At 34.7% G+C, this 20875-nt stretch overlaps 1 protein-coding gene across 4 annotated transcripts in view; it reads left to right on the top strand.

Annotated features, from left to right (window-relative positions):
* Window positions 1-20875, top strand: part of LOC136037726 (transcription initiation factor IIB-like) — a 177904-nt gene that overhangs the window by 86567 nt on the left and 70462 nt on the right. For all 4 annotated transcript variants that reach the window (XM_065720497.1, XM_065720496.1, XM_065720498.1 and 1 more), the window contains exon 6: window positions 1872-1973. In XM_065720497.1, coding sequence (XP_065576569.1) covers window positions 1872-1973 — 102 coding nt within the window. The remainder of the gene's footprint in view (window positions 1-1871; window positions 1974-20875) is intronic.

Genomic DNA, 20875 nt, shown 5'->3' with positions numbered 1-20875 from the left:
TGTCAACAAAAGAAGCAAGATTCTGCAGGGCTGGAACACAGAATTTCCCCCTTCAAACAGCCCTGCCATCAACTGAACACCTACTCTTTTATGTTTATCCATATTTCTAATTTTAATTTGAATCTTGCATCCTGAAATGTTTCTTCCCCTCCAAATTGAAGCAAACTATGTAAAAATTTACATTTTTTTTTCAATAGACCTTGGACATCTTTCAACTTCTCAAATAATGGAAAAAACTGTCTGCTAAGCTACTTCGAAAGAAAGGATCATCGGGGCAATGTATGTTCGGTTTTCCTGAGCTACATTGCCCTTCTGACCCTACTTCTGAGAAAAGCTTTGCAAACAGTTTTTCGCCATTGTCCCAAAAGTCACAAAATCTGAGATACGGCCTTAAGAAGTAGCACAGTATTGGTTTTAGGCCTCATAATCTGGAGTGTAAAAATATAAAATAAAATGAATTTAATGCCACATGCTAGAAAACTGAAGGGGGGTGGGGTGGAAGCTTGCCTTCATGCTCAGGCATAGAACCACTAGTGGAGTAGCATTGATCTGTTGTATCCGTATCTATCTATCTATGTGTATATATCTATCTATAATTAGTGGGTTTGTATAATTTCAAAAATCTTCATTCTAAAGTCCTTCAGATACACACATTAAATGTTCTGTTTATATCTCCTCCTCATATTAGACAAAAATAAGGGAGGCTACTTTTTGGATCAATCCACATTCGATACTCATTTAAGCGTAGCCTAATTCTTAAGTCCTTTATATCATTCTTTAATTACAGCTGAAGGTGGACTCACATTTTCCCTTTTCCTGCTATGCATTCCTCTTCATTAATCATCTCCATTTTTGCTATCTATTATTCAACATATCTTTTCTCTCACTTATGTTTGTGCTCAGATTGTCATATTTTATCGAATCATAGGAAGTTTTTCTTCAGTGAAAATCTTTTTCCTGGCAATTTGTGCGTCAGTGATAAAAATTACGCGATGACATTTATTGACTTTAGACGGGGATAGCTGGGAACTTTTTTTCCCAAGTCCAATGGCTTTTTAGTAATTTGGGCGAAATTGGATCTGAAACGGTTGGCCAATCGTAGAAATTACTCGAGTTGTTTCTTTGTAAATTCACCTTGTTTTGGTTCTTGATTTTACGAATGATCTTTCTTTTCCTTGCTTCTATTTAATTTACATGTATAAATTATCTAGTTTGATCTAAATTGACCTAGTTTTGGTTTTTGATTTTACGACTGATTTTTCTTTTCCTTGCTTCTATTTAATTTGTATATATAAATTACCTAGTTTTATTTAAATTGACCTATTTTTGGTGCTTGATTTTACGAATGATTTTTCTTTTCCTTACTTCTATTTAATTTATATATATTTTGTATATAGATTCAATTGAACATTCGTTTGTTAATTTGTCCAGGATAAATTACGTAGCTATTAAAGCTAGAAATTTCACAACTGCTGAAAAACTATACTAAAATTACAAGGAAACAATAATCTACTGAAGTTCGTAAGGCATAAACTACAGAGAAATCCAGTTTCTGATCAAAGCGAGCAATTCATATATATATATATATATATATATATATATATATATATATATATATATATATATATATATATATATATATATATATATATATATATATATATACCTAGCTAGGTTATTTCACTGACTTTAGGCTCATATCTCTGTCTGTCGTTGGTATATCCGTAGGAAACGAAATGTACTTCCATTGCGAGCAATCTAAAAAACAAGAAGCTTACAACCCTTCATTATTTCAAAATAGTATTTTCTTTGTGTGATAGTCTTTGTGTTATTAGTGCTTGAAGAGGGATTCTAGTTCTATTTTATTCTAGGTTCATGATGGAAAATCACTTAAAGGAAGGTCCAACGATGCTATTGCTTCAGCTTGTCTTTACATCGCCTGTCGACAAGAAGGAGTCCCACGGACTTTTAAAGTACGATTTTATTAATATTATTTGTTACTCTTAGAAAGCAGTAGCGTCGGAATACCAACAAGGGGCATTCCGACGCTACCTTGGTATTCTGACGCTACCTCGCACTCAATATTTGAAGAGCAGCTTTCTAAGATGCTGCGACTCTATTAGAGATGCCCTTCAGAGCTAGATTTTGCCTGAAAACCCTTCTGTTTGATTCCATTAAAGGGAATCTTAACAGACACAATTCTCGGGAATAGACCTAGGTAAACGATTGTCTAGTGGCATTTTTTCTCCAAAGTTTTAGTGACTTTGCACCAGGAAAGACGTCACAAAAAGCGTCCTTTTTGAGATTCAAAAGTTAATTTCCTATTAATTCCCCAGTCACATACAATGAAAATTTTGATATAGCCATTTTGTTCAAAACAGCTGAGAGGACCAGTAACTATATCTTTTTGGATGTTTGCCAAGGAAATTGGAAAAATAGGAAGATAAATTTATGAACAAAGACTAGAATATTGGAAGCTACTGTGATGACAGAGGTGAAGTATAGGTCCAGCGGCAATTTTAAGGGTTTTCAGGCTCAGGGTTTTCAGGTTTTTAACTGTCCATAAATTTATTCTCATAGAAAAATTTTACTATTTAGATCAAATGAAACTATAGTTACCATTTATACCATCTATAGTTACCAAAATAAGTGATATTTAAACTCTAATTTGGAAGCAGATCGCTTCTTTACTCATTCAGAAAAGTGCCACAGGATGAAAACCACAGGATTACACCACTAGTTATGTACTGCTATGTTCGCCCCCTTGAAAAAAACTCAGTAATTAACACCAGGAGGAAGAAAAACTTAGTGCTACTGGATCACAGATCTGGACATTCTGGGGAATAGACCAAGGTAAACGATTGTTCGGTGGCATTTTTTCCCCTAAGTTTTAGTGACTTAGCACCAGGAAAGACGTCACAAAAAAGACATCTTGGTTACTGCCCTCCTCAACGGCTGCAGTCAACTGCGAAGAGTCTAGACGTGCCTTTATACTATATAAAGGTACCATGCAAGATTGTCTGGTTTAGCGTTAAAGTCTGGAAAATATGTCTTTAGCGTACGAAAGGTCCCAAGAGTGTTTTTGATTTTATTGATTTTATTTCTTTATTTTCTTTGATTATTTCTTTGATTTTATTTTTCATTGTTTACTTTTCGCAAACAGTGAGTTGTCCAGCCTAAACATGGATCGGGAAATGAGTTGACCCAGTTGTACCTTCCAGGAGTGGTTAATGTGGTTTCTAAACTACTATGATTTTAAGATAAATAACCCCTTTCTCGACACTACCTTCATTTCTCTGCAAATAGTTTTATTTTTTTCAGTTTTGATATGATTGAATTTCCTGTTTATATAGGGCAGGTTGAAAATCAAAATAAATATTTAATTTAATTATTTTTGTGAAGCTAAAGATTCCACTGCCGTAATTAGTATCTGAACTAATAGAAACAGGTAATTTATCAACTTAAGTAATAAACTGAATTAAAATATAATTTATTAAATCAGAACAATCTTAAAACTCCCAAATAAAGTTTTTATTTTAATTCATGTTATAAAGCTGTGTTCATGTTATCAACTTTAATAATAATCAGTTAGATAAAAATAATATTCAATTAAATTAAATCAAGCTGAAAAAGTCCAAATAAAGATTTATATTGTTTATTTTATTTACGAATATACAAGATGCCCCATCAGCGGTGGCGCCAACTCTCGAAAATGTAGAGGGAGCAAATTGTAGTTTCAAATCTAGGGAGGGGGGTGTGTGTGGCAAATTTGTCGTTTTTTCAAGTTGTATTAATAAAAATACCAAAATGAAACTTCATTAGAAATACCACCCCCTCCCCCCAAAAAAATGTGTTTCCAAAATAGAGGGGGGTGCATGCCCTTCATTCCCTGATAGACATCAGTATCCTTTAGTAACTAATATCTGAACTAATAGAGGTAGGTAATTAAACCAGTAGTACCGTCAATTTAAGTCAAATAAGCAATTAACTTAAATCTTAAGGAAGAGTGAGAGAGAGTCTTGGCAGTTTAAGCATCAATTTAGAGGGAAGAGTCAATATCTATCTTTCATCTCAAGGAGTACTCCATCAAAGATCCCTTTTCTTTAGAAACAACTAAATGTCAGACACAAAAAGCTTTCATTTTGTGGATAATTTAATTCCCTCCAATCGATGGTTTGCATCTAATTTCCTGCAGATGATAGATTTTCAGTAAATTGGAAGCTTGAAAAGGAAGCAACAGCTAATGTCTTTCTATTGAGGAACAAGCCTCTAGGTAAACTTACGCGAAATTTGGAAATGGAAAAATACAAATTAACCCATTTTTTTTAGAGCAATGAATCAAGAGGAAAAAATTTTGATTGACCGAAAACATCTTAATTTATGAGTCTTATTTATTGGATCTAAATTTGCTTAAAGAATGGGAAAATTTAAATTTTTTTCAACAATTTTCAACGAGTATTTCACGTGTTTTCCATCGAGAAAACTACGTAGAACTAATTAAAAATGGATAGTTCGGTAGATGGAATGAACTCAATCTCAGCTATGGAGTGATAGCCAAATTGAGAGCAGAGAAATGAGTCACCAAAAATTGCAGAGGGAACATAAACCTAAGTATTATAAATCTTAATTTATTCTTTCTTTTTTCTTCGCTTTTTTTTCAAATATAGATTATGAGGTAAATACTAATTTTAAAGGTAAAATATTGCGAGACTAAAAACCTGTTGTAGCGTCATTCGAATCTACCTTGGCAAAAATAAATTATCAGATTCTTGCACAATCAAAGCAATCAACCAATCATCACGATTAGGTCTTGTAGTTACATAAGTGTTTGTAACTTCTCGGGAAAACCCCTTTATTGTGTGTATTAAGATACGAAAGGTATAAAACCAACTAACAAGCCTGGCTAGCTTGGATGGTAGAGCTTCAGACTCCCAGTTTCGTGGTCTCAGGTTCAATTTTGACGTTAATCTCTATTTTCCTTCGTTAAAAAGTAAAAATATTAAGAATCAAGTAGACAAACACAAAGTAGAAAAAATAGGGATTTTTCTTTCTTTTTTTTCCATGACAGTGGAATTCAATTCAGTGGATATTTCGGCCCTATGTCCAAGGGCCGTCTTCAGCACAACATCAGAAAAAAAATGTATATATATATATATATATATATATATATATATATATATATATATATATATATATATATATATATATATATATATATATATATATATATGTATATATATATATATATATATATATATATATATATATATATATATATATATATATACCAGGTTCAACCAGGACTCCTAGTTGAACAGCTAGGGCTGCTTTTAAAAAGCTTTGAAAAACATTATTAGTTTTAATTCTCACATTTTAATGTAAGTCGCATTTAATTCTCACATTATTATATATATATATATATATATATATATATGTATATATATATATATATATATATATATATATATATATATATATATATATATATGTATACATTTTTTCTGGTGTTGTACTGAAGACGGCCCTTGAGCATAGGGCCGACATATCCACTGAATTGAATTCCACTGTCTTGGAAAAAAAGACTTCCTATTTTTCCGTGTGCAGACGGATAAGGTATCTGATGATGAATATATTCGAAATAAGAGTTTTTGTAAATATACTCTCTTACCTCTTGGTGACCGAGGCGAAAACTTCAGGCACAGTTTTTGGAGGGGATTGAGGAAGATGGCCTTGAATTTTAAGTTGGGGAGGGAGCCAAATAATGGTTAACTGATTCTTAGAAAAAACTACAGGATAGTTATTTTTCTTTTTTATACCTGTTACCTGACGGGCTTCGCTGCTACTTCGTGGAATTACAAAATTGGGTTGCGGTAAGGTGTAAGGTAAGGTATGGTTGTTGCGTACGTTTTTAAGTTTTTAAAGTTGTATGTAAGCTTTATTGTCTTTCTTTTGAGGATCAGACCCTAGGTAAACTTACTTGAAATTTTTGAATATTAAAATGCAAATTAATCTATTTCTCTGTTAGCAGAGAATCAAGAGAGGCACATCTTGGTCAAAAAAAGTATTTTTAAGACTAAAAAATATGGTCGTCGTACGGTAATAGCGAGATTATGCTTTTTGCCTTCAAGTTGAGGTTTGTACACCATCCCTTCAAAGTGAGTAAATAGGGTCAGATCATCTGGTAAATTCCCCAAAAAACTATTAGATTGAAAAATACTTAAAGGATTTTATTTTTTTTTAAATTTTGTTTTTTTCTTTTCTTGCTTGAGGTATATGTTCCCTCTCAAACAAGCGATTTCACGACAAGCCAGTGGTAGTAACTTGCACCAAAAGAACAAGGTACTCATGTCATCAGATTAGTTAGTGTCAGATCTATCTGATCACGGAGCCAGAATTATGATAATACTCCCATAGAAGAACATAAACCTACTTAAGAAAAATATAAATTATCATTTTTTCGGCAAAAAAAAAGAAAAAAAATCAACTCATTTTTAATCAAAAGTGTTGACACCGAATTTCAAAAATATGATTCGGTAGATCTTAGAATTGAATATCTGCTGTGGTGTGATAGCAAAAATTTCATATTTCGTTGGGACACTAAAGAGGTACGAAAGTAGAAAAATAACCTACCAAACTGCAATAATGCTTGGAATTTGTAGTAATGTTGTGAGTCTTGAACAAGGGTGCATCCAGGATTTTTTTTTTTGGGGGGGGGGCTACAATAAAAGCTCGTCAAAAATTCAAAACTTGTAATTCTGTCCCTGGAAGCAGCCTTGGTCTAGGACACCTGAAAATCGTAAAATCCTTATTCTTGAATTTTATTTCTCTGTTTCTTTTGCTTTCCTGTACCTGGAAGTTTTTTTTTTAATTGTCATCTTATGAGATATTTCATTTATCATAAAAAAAGCTTTCGGGAAATCGCAAGAAAAAATTTGGTATTTGTTATTTAATTTTACGTCTTGCTTTTTTCTATGTAAATGTCTGCTTTAAACACGGTGATAATTGGGTATTGTATATATATCTTTCTGACGTCACTCACATCGATCCGGCATCATAAATAACTTAATAATTTACGCGTGAGAGACATCGTAGTGCAAACAAGCAATGAATAAAATTTAAAAATGTATTAATAAAATTTTCCTAGAAAGTCTTTCACACGTCATCACAGCTTCTCTCTCCGTCTCCATCACGTTTATAATTTTTCAGCAGTTTGCTTATGATTATTGTCACAATTTTAGACGATGGCTATGATGGTTTTCTGGATTTGGACTCTATCCCAATGTAAAAGGGCTTGATTAAGCTTCCAAAACTATGGTTGATGTAACGCAACTTAACCACATAGCAGGTGAAACTAGACCTACGTTGCCCGGGCAACGTTAAGTGTTGCGGCAACCTTTGTCCGGCTTCGCCGGCTAAAGTGTTGCGAGAGCAACACTTTGGTTTTTTTTCTTCGCTATAGATCAGTAATCATATGATCAAAGGCTATTCCTCAGCGTTGAAAAAACAACAGCAAAATAGTATCGAAAGAAGGGACTAAATTGACTTTGCAGCCAGTTGAACTTTATCCTATTCAATCGTAGACATCGTGACGGATGAAAACTCGGAACAGTGTCTTAAATAATCTAGTTGGTATTATAAAGTTATCCCTAAGTTTTCAGAATCGAAATACCATAGATGACATTCTATTAATTACTACGAAACTATCTCATTGTTTTACATTCTCGTTTGTGCTTGTTTCTTCACTATCGGTTAAATGACGAAGTTGTCAGTCTATCGAAGTTTTTAAAACGGTATGTTCAAACAAGAACGCAATCAGTTATCACATGACCAAAGGCTGTTCCTCAGCGTTGAAAAAACAACAACTACAAAATAATATCGAAAGAAGGGACTAAATTGACTTTGCAGCCAGTTGAACTTTATCCTTTTCAATCGTAGACATCGTGATGGATAAAAACTTGAAACAATATCTTATATAATCTAGTTGGTATTATAAAGCTATCCGTAACTTCTCAGGATTAAAATACCATAGGTGACACTAATTATTGCGAAACTACCTCATTGTTTTATGTTATCGTTTGTACCCGTTGCGTAAACACTTAATTCTGTCAGGTTTAAAGAGATCGAATACAATCTGCATCAATTTATACAAATTTCTACCCCAACAGATTCTTACTTACAAGTCCCTCTCCCGTGATAGACATCAGGTTCACCGGATACAAATAAATGGGTACACCAACTAGCAAAAGTTGCAAACCCCTCATCGCTGAAGATGATTGTAGCCCAACAGCCGATTATTAGTTACATTTATTACACTGGATTATTACACTAGAACCAAATTGGTTTAACCATCAAATGCACCGGAAACAAATAATAGGTACACCAACTAGCAAAAGTGGCAAATCCCTCATTGCCGAAGAGGATTATGAGCTAACAGCCGTTTTTCGCCCAAAGTGAACCGATTCTTACTTATAAGTCCCTCTCCCGTAATATTCATCAAGTTCACCGGTAACAAATAAATGGGTACACCAACTAGCATAGTTACAAACCCCTCGTTGCTGAAGTTGATTGTAGTGTAACAGTAGATTATTACATACAAGTCCCCTACATGTCTTACCACTGGAACCAAATTGGTTTTACCATCAGATATACTGGAAACAAATAATAAATACACCAACTAGCAAAAGTTGCTAACCCCTCAGTGCCTAAGGTGATTATTACCTAACAGCCAACTGTTGCTTACAAATCCTCTATATGTCTCACAATTTGTATCGACCTAGATTTCGTTTCAATGTGTACCTTACTACTGAAGTTGTTAACCCCTTGAAACTTTCAAACTGGTATACCTCAGGAAGGAATTTTTGTTCCAAAAAATGGATGTCATATACTTTGATCAGCTCATCAAGAGCTAAAAAAATCTATCTGTCTTAGTTCAAAAGTTGATTTGTTTTTGTCGTAGGCCAACTTTCTAGAGTCACCACTTAGAAAGGAGCAAAGGATAAGCTCCAATTTCTTTAGCAATGAGAGAACTTTTAAAGTTTATTAGGCACATCTGATACCATTTCTCTACCGCAATTCCAAGTCCGAAAAACCTATTGATAAACTTGGCTGAAATCACCAACAGAAATGGATAGAAACAATAGATGGCAGCACTTTCGGACCCGTGGGAAAATGCAACATTTTACTTCTGTAAATTTTTCTATTTATCACTCAGAGAAGATATATTGGCTGTGGGCCGGGTAACTGCCGCATATATTTAACGCTTATAGATTTTAGTCCATCTTCAATTTGAAAGTGGTGCCTGCCTGCTTGCCTGCTAGAACGGAGCTTTCCACTCGAAAGCAGAAACATGCTTTGATGAAACGAAAGCTTGGCTGCAAAACTTCAGATACTCCTCTCTGACATAGGCTATATAACTCCACTTCACTTTGCACACCATAGGCTCTGGCTCGTGGACAAGCAAAAACCATCCTTTTTGGCCCCAGGCAAGAGCTCTGTGAAGAACATCAATCCGGCCTGAGGTCCACACTTTACGTAAAAACCGCAAAGGTTAGACCCTTACCAGTTTCCAGGAATAAGCTGAGATCGGACACATAGAAAAAAAAAAGAAAAAAAAGGACAAAACCAAAGTGTTGCTCTCGCAACACAATTAGCTGTGTCGTTTAAAAGACGTCTATATGTGACCCATTTTATAGTAAAACAAATATCTGCAAGGGTATGTAATCAGAGCTAAATCTTCAGCAGATCTTCTCTACCAAATGCTATTTTACTCCTACCAAATGGTAGTAAATGTAGGTCGGCGTTGTTACTGCACCCATATTTGTGACAAATTTTGTAGCAAAACAGAAATGTGTAAGGATTTGTAATCAGAGATAATTCATTGACAAATCTTCTCTGCCAAACGCTATTTAGCTCTTACCAGATGCTACCAAATGCAGTTTGGTTTTGCTGTAGCCAGATTAGTGACAAATTCTGCAGCAAAACAGATACTTGCAAGCATTTGTAATCGGAGATAAATCATTGACAAATATTCTCTGCCAAATGCCATTTTGTCCCTATCAAATGCCACTAAATGTGGTTGGTTTTGTTACTGTAGCCAGATGTGTAATTAATTTAAAGCATGAAATTGTCATTATAGAGGGGATATAAATAATCAGATATGAAACATCGGCAAATCTTTTCTACCAAATGCTATTTTGCTTCTATCAAATGTCACTAAATGCAGTTGGTTTTGGTCCAGTAGCTAGATATGTGACATAAATATGTGACATATGTGATATAATTTTATAGCATAAGGGATATCTCCAATTATATGTAATCGGAGCTGAATCATTGATCAGTTTTCTCTACCAATGCTATATCACTCTTACTAAATGCTACTAAATGTTGTTGGTTTTGGTTCCAGTAGCCAGATATGTGGCAAATGTTATAGCATGCACATATCTCCAAATATGTATATCTCCAAATGGATATTTTTGCTGATTACGTTTTTGCTACGTTCTTCCGAGTACAAAAAAAATTTCGAGGGGGGGGGGGGTCAAAATCGACAATCCGCCCTGGGATATGGCCTGGATTACGCCACAAATTCATCATTTTATATCGGTGATTAAAATGGTGGCCAAGGGATTCAAATAAGGGATTCAAGCACATCTCCAAATGGATATAAATAATCAGAGCCAAATCATCGACAAATCTTCTTTGCCAAATGCTACTTTGCTCTTTCAAAGTCCTTTGTTCTTTGAAAATTCTCAAGTTTCTAAGCAGAATTAGGATTACAGGATTCTGTAACAGTTGATTGCATCCTGTAAGAGTTACTTGAGTAGTTCCAATGAGCAAAAAATATTCTCTCAAGGGTTCTCTAGTTCCGTTTGAATCTAACAACTTCTCAAAATAATGGACTTCAAGATTTTCTACATGGGAAATAGAGACCATAAGGTATAAGAGCAAAACACTTGAATGTCTCCTTATATGGATAGCAGGTGAAAAAAGAGACAAATTATGAGAACAAAATATTGTAGAAATGTAGATGACTGTATACAAGAATAGTATGACATATAGAATGCCAAAATGAATTAGATGACTGTAACAAAATAGTAAGATTAAAAATTGACTTAAAAATTGACTCCTTTTAATGCATTTTGTTTCTAAAACAAGGACATCACAATAAAAAACATTTTTTTTTGCTGCCTGGACGACAGGCCGATTTAGAGCGAAATCAGGGGGAGGCAATTTGACAAGGGTGCCAAATGACCAAATTGAGAAGAAAACAGAAAAAATACGGAATGAGGACGCCTGAAACATCCCACGGGAGGGCCCAGAGTTCCCCTGCCCCTGGATTTGACATTTTCTTTTTTGCGTTTGATTGTATCTATATAAATAAGGAGTACCAACATAATAAGATTTAACAAGGCAGTTTTGAGAATTTCTTGCACTTTATCCTAAGATCAGTGAGCTGTAAGATTTGGCATTTTGATGAAGCAAAAACTAAGGTCAACGTACACTTCTCCGATAATGTGTCCTCTTCTAATAGTCCCAGATAAATAGCTGACTGGGGGAGCTTCGATGTCTACTCTCAAATTTTTTTAACTCGAACATGCGTAGGTTCCCCTATATTGGGATTGCTTTCAGATTCTCATGTCTTTACAATTTACCTAACAATTTTTACTTGGTCACCATTGAACATCTGCCACATTTTACTTACCCAACCTTATCTAATCAAATACTTCAAAAGTTGGAACCTCTTCCATAGGTTTCAAAGTAATGCCTACTTTTCCAGTCTAAATTTAACCTCCAAATTCAGAGAGATGTTTTTGCCTTAACTGCTGTCAATAACATATACTCGCTGGTCCATAACTAATCATGAGGACTACTCTTCATAGAAAGTCGAATGAATGCTCAAGGGTTCAGATTTCTCTAGTTGTTCTGCGAAAAACCATCAACGCCAACTTTATTTGTGGTAACTGTTCAGCTGGGTAACTTAAATACGTTTCATTTCTCGAGGTAAACCTCACTTTCGTTTCTACGGAGCCGTTGTTGGCGCATAGAACGTCGAGTAAGCTTCTCCATTCGCCCCAATGCGGTGCCGCAGCAATTACGTCTTCCCATTCAGGCACTAATGAGGTCTCAGCTATCCTCAGATATCTATCAAAAGTTCGCCGAAAGGTGTTCTTTTGACGACTCTCAGCTATCCTCAGATATCTATCAAAAGTTCGCCGCAAGGTGTTCTTTTGACGACTTCGTCTTCTTTTGCCGTCTGGTTTCTAATTTTAGCCAATGAAGGCTGCCTTCTTGGATACGGAGTACATGTCCTAATTATGCTCGTTTCTTCTTCCTTAGAGCAACAGTAATAAGAGGCTGGCCGGTTCTAATGTGGATCGACGTAAAACTTTGGTAGTAAAAATTTAGTTTTATTGGTTAAAAAGACCACATTTTTACTCTCTTATATTCCCTTTTATTTCAAACCCTTTAAGTGTATAGTAAACAAGATTGACTGAATTAAACTTTCTATTTCGGCTATTGTCGGTTGTTGTCAGTTGAGTTGTCAGTAGTAAAAAGTAAAGTCAGTTGTGTCGGTTGAGTTGTCAATAGTAAAAAGTGTATAGTAAAAAAGATTGACTGAAATAAACTTTCAATTCCGGTTATTGTCAGTTGTTGTCAGTGTAGTTGTCAGTAGTAAAAAGTAAAGTCAGTTGAGTCATTTATGTCAGTTGAGTCAGTTATGTCAGTTGAGTAGTGTCAGTTGAATTGTCAGTAGTAAAAAGTGTATAGTAAAAAGGATTGACTGAATTAAACTTTCAATTTCGGTTATTGTCAGTTGTTGTCAGTGTAGTTGTCGGTTGAGCACAAATAACACTTCACCGCCCTTTTCTGTGTTAGTTGTTTTGCTGAGCAATTTTATTGCTTTCACCTTTTTTTTCTTGATCAGCTGTCTCTATCTCTGTAAATGTAACAGTTGGAAATCGGAACTTGTTTTGTATTGGTTTTTGAACTGGAGAAGACCCTGTCTCAAGTTTGTGAAAAACTTGTCCTATCTCTGAAAGTTAACTTCTTAAGCAACATGTAAAGATGGACTTATATGAAACATGGAATTATCTCTTGGAGACTGAAAATTCTGCATCAAAATTCAAGAATTAGGTTCAAATACAAAATTCAAACCTAATTCAAAGAATTAGATCTGGAAGAGTCTGCTATAATTCAAATTTCCATTGTTTTTTAGTAAAATTTAAGATTTGGGAAATTTTTGGAAATTCCATGTTTTTGTAAGTATTGTGCTCAGAAACAGACTAACCAAGTCTATCTGGCATTTCAACTTTATAGATGGGAGTGGGAATGGAAGAAGTTGCCAGAACTCTACAGAACTTGACTTGAAGTAAAAGTTGGGCTTCCAGCAGCGCTATCATATTGATAATCATAATATCTAACAGAACCTTTGATTGGATTTCAACACATTTTGGTGGAAACCAAGTTTCCGCGTAACGCCTTTTTGGGGTCGATAACGATCCGACTTCTCTAGGATGAGGATTTTAGGTCTATATTTTTACAATCAAGATATTTACCAGAAGAGGCTGTTCAATTTCAGTCAAACTTGATGAGAAGTAGTGGCTAATGTCCTAATTTTTTTTTGGAGCCATTAACAAAGTTCCAGAAATCAGAGATGATTAGAATTTCGGTGGTGGCAGGTGCCAAGCCCCCCTCTCTTTGTAATTCCTTGTGTAGGCCTCAACCAAGCATAGTCAGAAGTTTGGAGCCATTAACAAAGTTCCAGAAATCAGAGATGATTAGAATTTCGGTGGTGGCAGGTGCCAAGCCCCCCTCTCTTTGTAATTCCTCGTGTAGGCCTCAACCAAGCATAGTCAGAAGTTGCAATTTTGGTCTTAGTTACGCTTTTTCGTAGCGTAGGATCAATTCGACCTCTGGCAAGAAGACGAGATAAGGGGGTTTTAGCCGAAGAATTTAGCTTCGGCTAAATTCTTAGCCGAAGCATATCTCACGGATAGGGATGCCAAATCTAGACTCGTGGTTGTAGCGCTTTGTTTTCTGACTGGGCTTGGTCTTTGCGTATGGGTCAGATCTAATAAATAACTTGATCAGAACCCAGGGAACGAAGAGCTAGTGTTCTGTAATCCGCGTCCATTTGAACAATTGGATCATCTCAATTAGATTTAGTTGAGAATAACATATAGAACCTTTGTTGCGTCTATATCAAATTTGGGTCTCATTTGGTACATACAGTAGCTTGTCTCGCTCCACAGATGTGACCCACGGCCACAGCTGCTGCCACGCTGAACGGATCTTTGTATCTGAGTGGAGGTCTAGTTCCATGTAAATCCAACAGCATCTCCGAATAGTGAAATAGATTATTTCTACATGGGAATAGAGACAAAAAGAAAAAAAACAACAACAAAATGCTTTAACACATCCCTATTATGTAAAGTAAGTGGGAAAATATAAGACTAATTGTGAAGATTTGCAACGAAATCGATGATTCTTAAAGGTATAAAGAATACATTGAGCGGGGTGAGAACTAGCATAATAAAATCTCGGTCAAGGTCTTATTTTAATGAGCTAAATAAAAACAAAACATCGATGGTAAATAAAAACAGAGCTGTAACTACTGGCACTTAAATAAATTTTTTTCAAGTGGGGATACACGGGTAAATGTTTCTGATGAGTGAGGAGGATTAAAGTTTGAAAATTTTTTTTCTAGAAACTATAATTATTCTAGTAGGTAACCTCAACTTTGCTAGCACTTTTAACTTCAGTTTTTATTTTTTATTTTGACCACTGTTTCTATATGTCCATTACTAACAGAACCATTTGAAGTCCTTCCATGAACCTACTCGAACTTTTCACCTCGCCTGGCTTATTGCCAAGAAAAGAACAAAAATAGTAAGTTATCAAAACTGACTTGATGAGGTCTCATTGCTGGGATTCCCCATCTGCAAAATGCTATAGGCAGCTGCTTGATGAAACATATTGGGTCCCTTTGCCCCATGTTAGAGAAATGACCATTTCCCCTCGGAGAGTAGCCATATTTAGATTGGATTCTGTTTTATCTTTTCTTTACCTTTGTGGGAAAGGGTTGTATTTTTCCCCACTTTCCTTTCTTCAAAAATCAGGAATTCCCATACAATGGTCTTTGGACAGGGTATATCTCCAGTACTCTTTTTCCCTGTGCCCGTGTATACTTTAGCTACCTTAGCTATTATGTAGCAAGGGCGTATCCAGGATTTCTGGGGGGGGGGGGGTAAAAACACATCAAAACGTTTCTAACAGAATTTGTTTATATGCAATTTTGTCAGACGGAATTTTTTTCGGGGGGAGGGGGCTTCAAACCCTGGACTCCCCTTGATATGGCCTTGTTATGTAGCTCCTAAGATTTTTTTTCCCAATAATGATATGTAGCAACTAATAGGTTTAATTAGTTCTGCGTAATTAGTTTTGTTGTATCATTTTTTTTTAGAGTTTATTGTTTTGTTTTTATTGACAAAAAAAAGCTAATTATGGTGCCTGTTATGTGTTTTTTTCCTAAATGTATCTTATGTTGTGTAGCACCTAAGCTTAATGACAACCTTGTTTAGGCTGAATAACTTCTCTTACCTCCGAATAAGATTCAGTATTTAAGATAAGCTGTTATGTTCCTAGTTTGCGTATGCCAAGGAGAAGGGCTAGCTTCTTATAGAAGCAACAACAACAAAAAAGAGAAGAAAATGAAGTAATATTTCATTTGTGGAATCGTTCGTCAATGAAATGGTGTGTCTTGAACAGCATTCTTTTTCAGGAATGGGTACCTATGGTACCTATCGAACTTATTTATAGTTTATCGTAGACGTATTGTTTATCGATTCATTTTCATGAATCATGAATATTGGTGATGTTGACTAAAAATGTATTTTTATCCGTGATTAGCTCCAAAGTTCGTGGGCTTGCTTTAGCGTGATAGATTTAAAGATTTTGCAAACTTTGAAAAGTTAGGTCAGGTTGGTCTACCACAGAGACGAAGTGTCTCGACACTACTTTATTTAGGCTTGCGAAGTTTTTCTGGTTAATTTAGGCTAGTCTTGGCTAGGTTAGCTTGTCAAGGGGACACAATGTTTGAGTTTTTGTCAAATAAAATAATTATAATAAGCTTATAAGCCTATTGGTCCAAAACAAGCTAGGTAGATTAGAAAATTTCTCACTTTGACTGAACCGGTTTTCGTTTTGTCAACACAACTGGGGTCAACACAACCTCCTTTGGATTCCTCCTCCTGCCTTTTGTTTTTTTTTCGTTTGAAAAATTATACAAATGAAAATATAGAAAAAACTGGTATAATATTTTATAAACAACACGGATAAAACACAAAATAAAAAATCCTGAATATTTCGGCTTCAAGTCTGGAAGCCTTTATAAAAAATAAACTAAATTAAACAAAAAATGGAAGAAAAGGAGAAAAGGTTAAATGAACTCACTTTATCGTTTTTGCTTTGTTTTTACCCTTTTCTTTGATTTTTTTGTTTAGATTGGTTTAGTTTATTTCGTTGATAAAGGCTTCTGGACATGAAGCCAAAATATTCAAATTATTAATTTATTTACTGTTTGCTTTTTTGTTATTTTTTCCCACTTTATTGTCTCTGAAGTCAAAATCTGAAGCTAGCATCAGATGTACCTAATTCTGCGAACTATTGAATATATACCTTCTGAAGCACCTTTGCACCACCCTCCTATTTTTATATGTTTTCGACAACTCCATTTCGAGGATGCAGAAAATGAATTAAAATCGTACGTGGTTAATAATTCCCCTCCAAATTTTTGGACCACCAATAGGGGGAGGGGGTAGATGATCTGTTAAGTTAATGATATGCCTGCTTTTTATCGTAGAATCTAACCCTCATTTGTCAATAGTTTACCTAAGGCATTTTTCATACTGAAAATACATAAACTAAATGCCAAAATATCATAATTCTGTCAATTGTCAATAAAAAAAAGCCAAAGCTATATTTTAGGGGGGGGGTGGTTGTTGTAGATATTCCGGCAAGTTAATGATATTTCTGGTTCTTATTGTAGAATCTAACCAGGAAATTATCACTACTGCATATGCGTCATTTTTCATTTTCAAAACACAGATTAAACGCCAAAGAATTGTCATTTTGTCAATTCTCAATAATGAAAAAAAAAAAAAAAAAAAGGAACGTACTTTCTTCTTTTTTTTCTCTCCGTTTTTTTTTTTTTTTTTTTTTACAGAATTAATCTATTTGGCTATCGAACAGCTTATGTAAAAATAATATGTAAAAATAAAAATGGAAATAAATTTTGATTCAACACGTAATTCAATTATCTAAATATTCATGAATAAACAGTTAATCGAGCGTGAAGCAGCATGACCTCAAACTTAAGAAATGTTCCTTTTTCCCTTCCCAAATGTTCTCTTCTTCCTAACACCAGAACCTGACGAAAGGAATTTCTTTCCCATTGACTGCCCCGACAGATTGTCACTTGTCGACAACTACTGAGATAACCTTGGGGGAAAAAAGCTCACGGGAACAAGTACAACCTATTCCCAGGGAAAGATAAGGAAAAAATGGAAATCTTCTCCAATCTAAAGAGGGCAATTCTCACAGGAGAAATAATCATTCCTCTAAGGTGAGGAAGGGGCAACCAAAAGGTTACATAAATCAGCATCATATCGTCTTTCACCCATGGGGAACTCTAGTAATGAGGTACCATTGTTGACGTGTATGTAAATTGCCTGAACATTAAATCTTGCTTTATGAACTATTTAAGGAGGAAAAAAAAATGTTTTTTTTTGTTTATAAAAATTCATTAATAGAACATAATCCAATCCAAGCCATCGGGGGGCTGAGTTTGTTATACAAAGATCTTCAAACCAAATAAAAATTCAAACGAAAAAATAATTTGGTAGACCACATTGCCTTTACACATTACAAAACTAAACAAATGGAAATGTAGAAAAACAAGCGTAATATTTTAAAAACAAGGTAGTGGGAAAAAACTAAACAGCAGATTATAAATAATAAAAAAGCTTAATATTTCGGCTTCATGTCCAGAAGCTTTTATAAACGAAAGAAAAGCTAAACCAGATTAAACAAAACATCAAAGAAAAGAAGAAAACAAGGAAGAACGATAAAGTGAGTTTATTTGATTTTTTATTTTCTTCGATGTTTTGTTTAATTTAGTTTATTTTTTTTATAGAGGCTTCCAGACTTGAAGCCACATTATTCAGGATTTTTTTTATTTTGTTTTTTGTCCGTTTTGTTTATAAAATATTACACCAGTATTTCTATAATTTGTATAATTTCTCAAACGAAAAAGACGAAAGGCAGAAGGAGAAAAGTGAAGGAGGTTGAGTTGACCCCTGTTGTGTTGACAAGACAAAAACCGGTTCAGTCTGAGGGAGAAATGTTCTAATGTATTTTGCTTATTTTGAAACCATAGGCCTATTACTATTATTATTTTATTTGACAAAGCTCAAACATTGTGTCCCATTGACAAGCTAACCTAGCCAAGACCAGCCTAACTTAGCCAGAAAAGCTTCGCTAGCCTAAATAAAGTAGTGCCGAGACACTTCGTCTCTGTGGTAGGCTAACCTAACCTAACTTTTCAAAGTTACTGCCAAATCTTTAGATTTTCCTGTGATGGATCTATGACGCTAAAGCAAGCCCACGAACTTAGAATAATCGAGGATAAAAATACATTTTTAGTCCACATGACCTATCTTCATGATTCATGAAAATGTAGAAGGGGGGGGGCAAGGCTTGTAGGTGGAGGGGCAAAACGATCAGTTAGCCAGGATAAAATAGAAAATTGCTACGAAACAGAAATAAGAAGGTATTTTTTACAAGTCTGGGGCGACGATTGCCCTCCTCCCTAATTGGCGCCCCTGGGTCCAAGATAGACTATAAATAAAATCACTATCTTGGATAATTGACGAAAACAAAACGTAGGAAAAGATCAAAACTAGTACGGCCATGCTCCGGTAAATCATGGTTGCCCCCTTAAGTTTAACTTAGTAAAGAACGAACTTTAGCCCATAATAACAAAAAATTTAAAACACGTTAAAAAATGTCATTTGAAGCTGATTAAATAAAAAAAAGTTTTTTAACTGCAAGTAAGGAGCGACATTAAAACTTAAAACGAACATAAATGATTCTGTATATGAAAGGAGTTGTCCCCTCCTCAACGCCTCGCTCTTTACGCTAAAGTTTGACTCTTTTTCACAACTCTACTTTTTAAAATAATAAGAAACATTCTAGGAACAATGGGTCGATACGATCACCCCCGGAAAAAAACAAACAAACAAATAAACACACACTTTTGTAGATGGGAGCTTGAAATTTCTACAGTAGGGTTCTCTGATACGCTGAATCTCATGGTGTGATTTTTGTTAAGATTCTATGACTTTTACTGGGTGTTTCCCCCTATTTTCTAAAATAAGGCAAATTATCTCAGGCTCGTAACTTTTGATGAGTAAGACTAAACTTGATAAAACTTATATATTTAAAATCAGCATTAAAATTCGGTTCTTTTGATGTAACTATTGGTATCAAAATTCCGTTTTTAGAGTTTCGGTTACTGTTGAGCCGGGTCGCTCCTTGCTACAGTTCGTTACCACGAACTGTTTTGTTCACTAACTGTAACTATTATTTCGACTAAAAGTTCGTAGAGCGAAAATAAAGGTACGAGAATTTTGAAAAATAGTCTGAGACCCCACAACAATGATGTAGAATCGGAATGAAAACTGAACCATTGACATCACGATAGCCAAAAACCCCATTTAGGGTAATTAGAGCCCCCCCCCCCATCTCGACCATTAATGAAAATTACCTCTTCGCATAGGAAGCAGTGATCTATTTTCTTTTTTCTCAATGTTTTTTTTCTGTCGCCAATACTGGGTGCTGAAGCATCATAGGGAGATATTTAAGGGCTCATTGATCTTGGTAAAAAGCTCCTTGTTAACCATTCAAAACCAATGACGTAAATCTGGAAACAACGGGTCTATGGCCAGTAGAAAGAAATCAAATAAAAATATTCTTTTTCAAATGAATGGGAAGAGCAACATTTAACACGCACAGAAATTGCTGTGTACATGGGGGAGCTTCTCATTCCTCAACTCTCTACTCTTTATGCAAAGTTTTACACTGCTATGCCGGAAGCGTATACGAGAACACTTGTGCTTGTGCAGGCCTTCTGAAAAGTTTGGGGACAAAAAGTGGAAAACTCCTTTTAAAAATTTTGGTTACTGTTAGCACGAGTCGATGCTTATTGAATAAATAAACATAAATAAGCATAATAAACATAAACATAAATAATATAACATAAACATAAATAATATAACATAAACATAAATAAATAAAATCCCCTCCATAATAAAACCCCCTACTTAAAAAATCACGGAAGTAGAATATGAACAGTGACTGAGTTTCTTTTCTCAACAACGCAGAAGCAACTGAAAGAAAAACAAAGATCTGTTGATAAATAATTCTTTTATTGGGATCCTATGCAGCTTTTCATTTGGGTTTTATACTTAATTTAAATATATATATGCCAGGTACTTCTAATCAATATGATCAAATTTTATGATAAACCTTAAAAAGAATTTGTAAATTAAAATGAAAACTAACTAAAAAAACTTAAACAAAGAATAAAATACATAATTATGTCTGGGAATAAGCGGTCGGGAATCTACCGTTTTTATCATGGTTGCAGCAGTAGCTGCAACCTAGCTAAGAATGAACCACTGCTCATAGTAACCTAAAGTTGAAAAACGTGTTAAAAAAAAAAAAAAAAACTGCCTAGTGAAAAAATTTCCATTTGAAACTGAATCAGTTGATCTATTTGCACTAGTTTTACTGCTATATGTTAGATAGGTTGTGAAGT

This window comes from Artemia franciscana, chromosome 17 (genome assembly GCF_032884065.1).
Source record: "Artemia franciscana chromosome 17, ASM3288406v1, whole genome shotgun sequence".
Lineage (NCBI taxonomy): Eukaryota > Metazoa > Arthropoda > Branchiopoda > Anostraca > Artemiidae > Artemia > Artemia franciscana.
The sequence above is the reverse complement of the archived record's forward strand: the minus strand, read 5'-3'. Positions and strand labels throughout refer to the sequence as shown.